Here is a 6,309-nt window from a genome sequence, read left to right as displayed (position 1 = left end):
AGGGCCACAGTGTGGCCTTTGATGTGGCGGAAATGACAAGAGGTGAAAGGTAATAGCCACACAAAAAGGGCAAAAATAATAATGAGATATTTTAATACAAAGTTAATCAGGGAAATTTCATCTTATGTCTCATAAAAGCAAAAATTAAGAAAATATACTCAGTATTTATTTTTATGGAAAAAATATGCTTGAAAATTTACTCCTAATCAAAAATATTATTATTTGAAATCTGAACAATCAAAATTGATTTAAGCATGATTTGGACAATAATCGAACAAGCTTTGACCAAATTATACAAAAAAAAAAATATTTGACCTACGATCGAACATTATTTCAACTATATGTTGCAATTTAAATAAGTTTCCTGCATAATTCGAACATTGTTCGTGAATTATTCGATCATTAGAAACAACAGAATATAATACAATTATAAAGAATAATATGCCAGCTATAATAAGACTGAGTGCAATCAAAATAGCTATATGCATGTAATCGTTGAAATCATAGAAGCTGATGCGAAAAAAAAAGGTTGTTGAGTGATTGGGTGAGCACGACGAGGTGAGCGTTGAGTGAGACAGTGCAAGTTTCTGGTTCAATCTGGGTTGAGTTCAGGTTTCTGGGTCAATCCGAATCTGACTCAAATTTATAAATGGATCAAGAAACAAAATTAGAATTAGACCCGTTTGGTAAACGAGTTAATCCTAACCTGAAATTTTTCGGGTCGGATTTCAAGTCGAATTTATTTTTGACACCTCTAGTCTCAACCATATGATTGCTCAAAAATTAAAAAAAAAATCGGTGAATATTTTAATGTAATTTTTTATCATAATAACATTGAAAAATTATCATAAGTCAATTATTTTAATATTTATCTTTTAATTATCTATAAATACCTTAATATAACTTTTTTTTTAAAATATGTCATAATATCCTAATACAAAAAGTAGTAAAATAGACTTTAAAGTCGACCAATTTATATTGAGATTACTAATATTCTGAATTACACTAATCTCAATATATATTGCATTACCAATTACTAATATTTCAATATTCTTTTTTTTATTTAATATTATACATAGGGCCCACTAAATTTTTAGATATTGTGCTGCCTGCCCAATGGCATGCTGCCAACAATGTAATTTCAGGTTGCAATGTCATAGCTAAAAATCCAGTTGAGATAAAGTACAATATAAAAGCCAGCCAACTCTCCATGCATTGGCATGAGGGAGACATCATAAAGATAAATCTCATACATTAATGAATAGAGTTATTAGAAACATCGAGGGATTAGTAGCCTTGCCTCTTTAGTAGCGCAAAATAAGTGTGGGCCCGATGTCAGTGAATGATCTCGTAGGTCCCCCGAGGGATTAGTTATGCTATTAAGTGCTCTCTTTAGAGTGTTAGCGGGTAGATACCACGTTCCAAAAAAAAATAGTTATTAGAAACCCTAACAAATTTTAAAATTTATAATGAATTGATATTCAGAGTAAATATTTCATGTACTTTATTATGTGTTAACAAAAAAAGAAGAAAAATTAATATGAATATTAACATATGTGTTAATATTTAACACTGTCGTTGTCAGATCATAAGTCCTTGACAAAAAAAATGAAAGTTGTATTAGGTAGTTGATAGCAGGGGTGGATCCAGCTTCTTTTTTCATGGTGGGCAAAAAAAGACTTTTGTGGTGGATGGGCAAAAATGCTTAGGATTGATAAAATTAGGGAAAAAAATATTTTTGAGCGGAGACAAAATACTCAAAATACCCAAAATATTCCAAAATATCTCCTCTAAATATTTTTTAAAAAAAAATTGAGGGTAGGCATTTGCCCACCCTGAGTCTTTGGTGGATCCGCCTATGGTCGATAGCCTGCGTAAAACTTATCGAATAAAATCTCATATAGACGAGTAACTTTACACATAGAGACTGGAAGTGAGAACAATATATATGTGAAACGGTTGGATTAGCTCCAGTGATAGATAAAATTATAGAGAGTTGTCTTAGTTAGTTCGATAACATAAAACATCGACTTTTTGTTGATTTTGTTAGGAGGGTGGATGTATTAGATACTATAAGTATTAAGAAAGGTAGAGGTGGACTTTAAATGATTTGGTTAGAAAGAACTAGAAATTATATTTTTTTTTATCAGTTTTAAATGAGATTTTGCCTTTTAATAGAACAGAATAGAAAAAAAAAAAAAAAGATTCATGTAACTAAGCACAAGTGGTAGGATAATATAATAAAATAATTATATATTTCTATGAATAAGTAAAAATAAATATTATATAAAATTAGCACGAAATTATCCTTGAAAAAATAATAAATACTTCAATTAAGAGGCCTACACCATCGCATCTCTATTTAAGAGCCCTTTTCTCATTAGCCTAATCCAGATTCCAGCGCTAATTACTTCTCTCTCCCTCTCTCTTTCTCTCTCTTCCCGACAAATAACGATTCAATCTGCTCCCGCCTTCCGCTCTCACCTGTTCGACGAAATGCCGAGCTAACCCAGGTGGTAGCGATGAAGCTTTCACTCTGGCTCCGCCTCCCCTTCTCCCTCCTCCCACTCCTCGCCATTCTCGTCCTCCTCAGCTGCCGCGCTACCATCCGCCGGACCATCACCTCTCCGGCCAACTATGCCACCGCCGTCACCCCATCTTCATCTAATCCTTCTCTCCTCCGCCTCGCTTCAGATGACCCTTACTCCGAAACCGTGGTGAGGAGCGACGTCGATGCTCTTCTTTCCGGAAAGCTCCCATCCTCCTACCCTCGCGCTCCATTCGTTTGGCGCAGAAGCGCCGCCGAGCTCAATCGTCCGGAGGTCCGGCGATCCATCCTCAACTGGTGGGGAAACCGCCTATTCCAACCGGAGATCATGTCGAATCTCACCGATCTCGTAAAAACCCCCCTTGACCACCACGCCGGCCAGTCAAACCCAAACCATCGATACGCCTCCTGCGCCGTCGTCGGAAATAGCGGTATCCTCCTCAAATCCAATCACGGCGACCTCATCGACGGCCATGATCTCGTGATCCGGCTCAACAACGCCCGCGTCCACGGCTACCACCGCAACGTCGGCTCCAAAACTAACCTCTCCTTCATCAACAGCAACATTCTCCATCTATGCGCGAGCAGAGAAGGCTGCTTCTGCCATCCATACGGTGAAGACGTCCCCATCATCATCTACATATGCCAGGCCGTCCATTTCCTCGACTACGCCGTCTGCAATTCCTCCCATAAAGCTCCATTGTTGATCACCGACATCAGATTCGATATGCTCTGCAACAGAATCGTCAAGTACTATTCTCTCAAGAGGTTCACCAACTTGACGGGCAAATCAATGGAGGATTGGTCGAAATTCCACGATGAGAAGATGTTTCATTACTCGTCGGGATTTCAGGCGGTGATGTTGGCGTTGGGGATTTGCGATCGAGTTAGCGTTTTCGGATTTGGAAAATCGGCAGATTCGAAGCATCATTACCATACAAATCAAAAGGAGGAGCTTGATTTGCATGACTATGAAGCAGAGTATGAATTTTACAGAGATCTGGTGGAGAGGCCAAAGGTGATACCTTTCCTTCAGGATTCTGGGTTTAGTGTTCCTCCTCTTGTTTTCTACCGTTAGATTTTGATTCAATTGAATCTCTTAAGCTTTTTTATCTCCTTCCATTGTGGAACAGAATTTACAGCTAAAGAAAAACTTGCAACTGTAAAATTATTCCAAAGGTCTGATTTTTTTTCTCTGTAATTCAAGTTGTCTTTGAAGCTGTAGCAAAAGCATTTGTAAAATTTGGCTAATTTACAGATGACTGACAAGTGTCATTCTCTGGTCGAAGGGAGAAGAAAGGTAGCAGACGAAAGGCAAATTGAATATTCACAAAAAAAAAGGCAAATTGAAGTGTTCCACTTTGATAGGCGGCGTATATTTTTCAATAATTGAATGATTTGAAATAAAAGGAATTTAAAGTAAATTCTCAAATACTTTAATATATTAATTTTTATTCGATTAAATATTTTTATATTTCTAAAATGCATATATTCTAAATACTTGTAAAAATCATCCAATTAAATGGCTCATATAAGAGAAATTATTCTGTGCGGACGCTAAACGATGTCCGTAGACTAATCAGAATTAGCCACTGATGCGGTCTAGTATCCCATCCGCATAACCACCTGCCAGCAGGACCACTATCTTTCAGCTTTTGCCTTTTTACACGTTCTTCTACTTTTTGACTAGTTTTAGCCAGCTCAGCTTTGGCATATATAGCCTTACTTAGAGCACTCCTGAGGAGCAAGAAGAAATATACTACAAGTTAATTTCCCAAATCACTGTTCCATTGCATTCGTTTTCTCTGTTTCTTGCAGGTAACTCCTTCGGGCGCCGGCTCCAGACGTCGTCTCCTCAGTCGCACGGGTGAGTCCGTCAGTTGGTATCAGAGCTAGTACCGGAGCGATGGCCGCAGAAACTTCGCGAAAAGCTTCCGACGACAATCGAAGCTTGGACGCCGTGTGGGCAGCGCAAGCTGGCTTCGCACGGCAGCTCACTGAACTAAGAACGGAGTTCGCTCGATTCTCCGCGGAACTGCGTAATGAACTACTGGATCTGAAGACTGCTATCCGTCCGCCGCAACCAGCCAATGTCCAGATCCCTCGGCCACAGACGGAATAAATAAGGGCTCCGTTAGGACCAATGGGGCCTCATCGATTAGCCAGGGCGGCATACACTGAACTTACCGATTCCGATGAAGAAATCGGCGTTCGTCTGAGACCAGACTTGAACGGTTCTGGAGACGATGGTCCGCCCCGTTTTTATGACCGTCCTCGACAGCGAGGGCATTATCAAGGTAACCCTGGCGAATTTCGTATCAAATTAGATATACCATTATTTGAGGGCAGATTGCACATTGAGGACTATCTGGACTGGGAACGCGCTGTCGAGTCCTTCTTTGATTACATGGACATTGCTCCTGAAAAGCAAGTTAAGTACGTAGCCTGTCGCCTGAAAGGCGGGGCTGGTGCTTGGTGGCAACAGTTACTCCAGACTCGTCTACGCGAGGGTCGTGGATCAATTCGCAGTTGGCCGCGAATGAAGCAACTCCTTCGGAGCCATTTTCTGCCCACGGATTATGAGCAAATGCTCTATCTGCAGTATCAGCAATGCACTCAGGGCCAACGATCAGTGAGCGAGTATACTGAGGAATTCTTCCGCTTGAGTGCCAGGAACAATCTCCACGAATCCGAAAGCCAGTTGGTCGCTCGTTATACCGGCGGCCTACGGGAATCTATACAGGAGAAATTAGAACTCAATTCCGTGTGGACTTTGAGTCATGCAATGAACTTCGCCTTGAAGGCTGAGACACAATTTTCACGGCATTCTCGCAGCCAGTCATCCAGGAAGAATTATGGGGAATCTCAGGTTGAAGTATCCAGAGGACAAATATCCGGAGCTCGATCCCCTCATATTCCTCGCACATCCCCCACAATCACCTCTCCTCAGGGATCGGGACCAGCTGCTGCTGACAATCGAAATCAATCCAAGGCACCTCTACCCGCTAGAGAAAATCCTTACAGTAGACCCGCTACGTTGAAATGTTTCCGGTGCTTTCAGCCTGGACACAAGTCCAATGAGTGTCCAAACCGGCAACGCATACAGCTTATGGATGGGGAACGCCAGACAACCGAGGAGGAGTTCACACCTGATCTGGATAATGAGTTCGAGGATGTTCATGGGGATGAGGGAGAACCATTCGTCTACGTTTTGCAACGATTGTTGCTAGCTCCCCGAACGAACATTCATTCACAGCGGAATGCTCTGTTCAAGACACACTGCACCATTCAAGGGAAGGTATGCGAAGTCTTGATCGACAGCGGATGCACCGAGAATGTTATATCCAAATCCGTGGTTCAAGCTCTTCAATTGAAGACAACCAGCAATCCACACCCGTATAAAGTCAGTTGGATTAAGAAAGGCACCGAGGTCACAGTGAACGATATGTGCTGTGTTAGTTTCTCTATCGGCCGTCATTACGCCTACGAAGTCCTCTGTGACGTGATAGATATGGATATATGCCACCTTATCCTCGGAAGGCCATGGCAGTATGATATGGATGCCATCTACAATTGCCGGCAGAATGTGTACACTATCGACTGGAAGGGTAAAAGGCTTAGGCTCTGCCCTCAGAATACAACACCCGTAAATAGCACACCGAACACCAATGCGGCGTATGTTGTTTCCGGTAAATTGCTGCTGCAATCTCTTCAAGACCACGAGAGCCTCATTGCCCTGGTAGTATCAGACAGTCAGAACT

At 41.2% G+C, this 6,309-nt stretch overlaps 1 protein-coding gene across 1 annotated transcript; it reads left to right on the top strand.

The window, feature by feature from the left end:
- The first annotated feature begins 2,380 nt into the window (after positions 1-2,380).
- LOC110114451 (sialyltransferase-like protein 1) lies at positions 2,381-3,810 on the top strand. Its single transcript, XM_020847336.2, has one exon. The coding sequence runs from the start codon at positions 2,523-2,525 to the stop codon at positions 3,624-3,626; it is 1,104 nt and encodes a 367-aa protein (XP_020702995.1). The 5' UTR covers positions 2,381-2,522; the 3' UTR covers positions 3,627-3,810.
- Positions 3,811-6,309: the final 2,499 nt, after the last annotated feature.

The sequence above is a fragment of the Dendrobium catenatum genome, unplaced genomic scaffold (assembly GCF_001605985.2).
Source record: "Dendrobium catenatum unplaced genomic scaffold, ASM160598v2 fragScaff_scaffold_1608, whole genome shotgun sequence".
Taxonomy (NCBI): Eukaryota; Viridiplantae; Streptophyta; class Magnoliopsida; order Asparagales; family Orchidaceae; genus Dendrobium; species Dendrobium catenatum.
This window is presented reverse-complemented; position numbering and strand designations above follow the sequence as displayed.

What these genes read in the sequence shown, in the direction of transcription:
- LOC110114451 (XM_020847336.2), top strand. Translation starts at nt 2,523, where the DNA reads ATGAAGCTTTCACTCTGGCTCCGCCTCCCCTTCTCCCTCCTCCCACTC.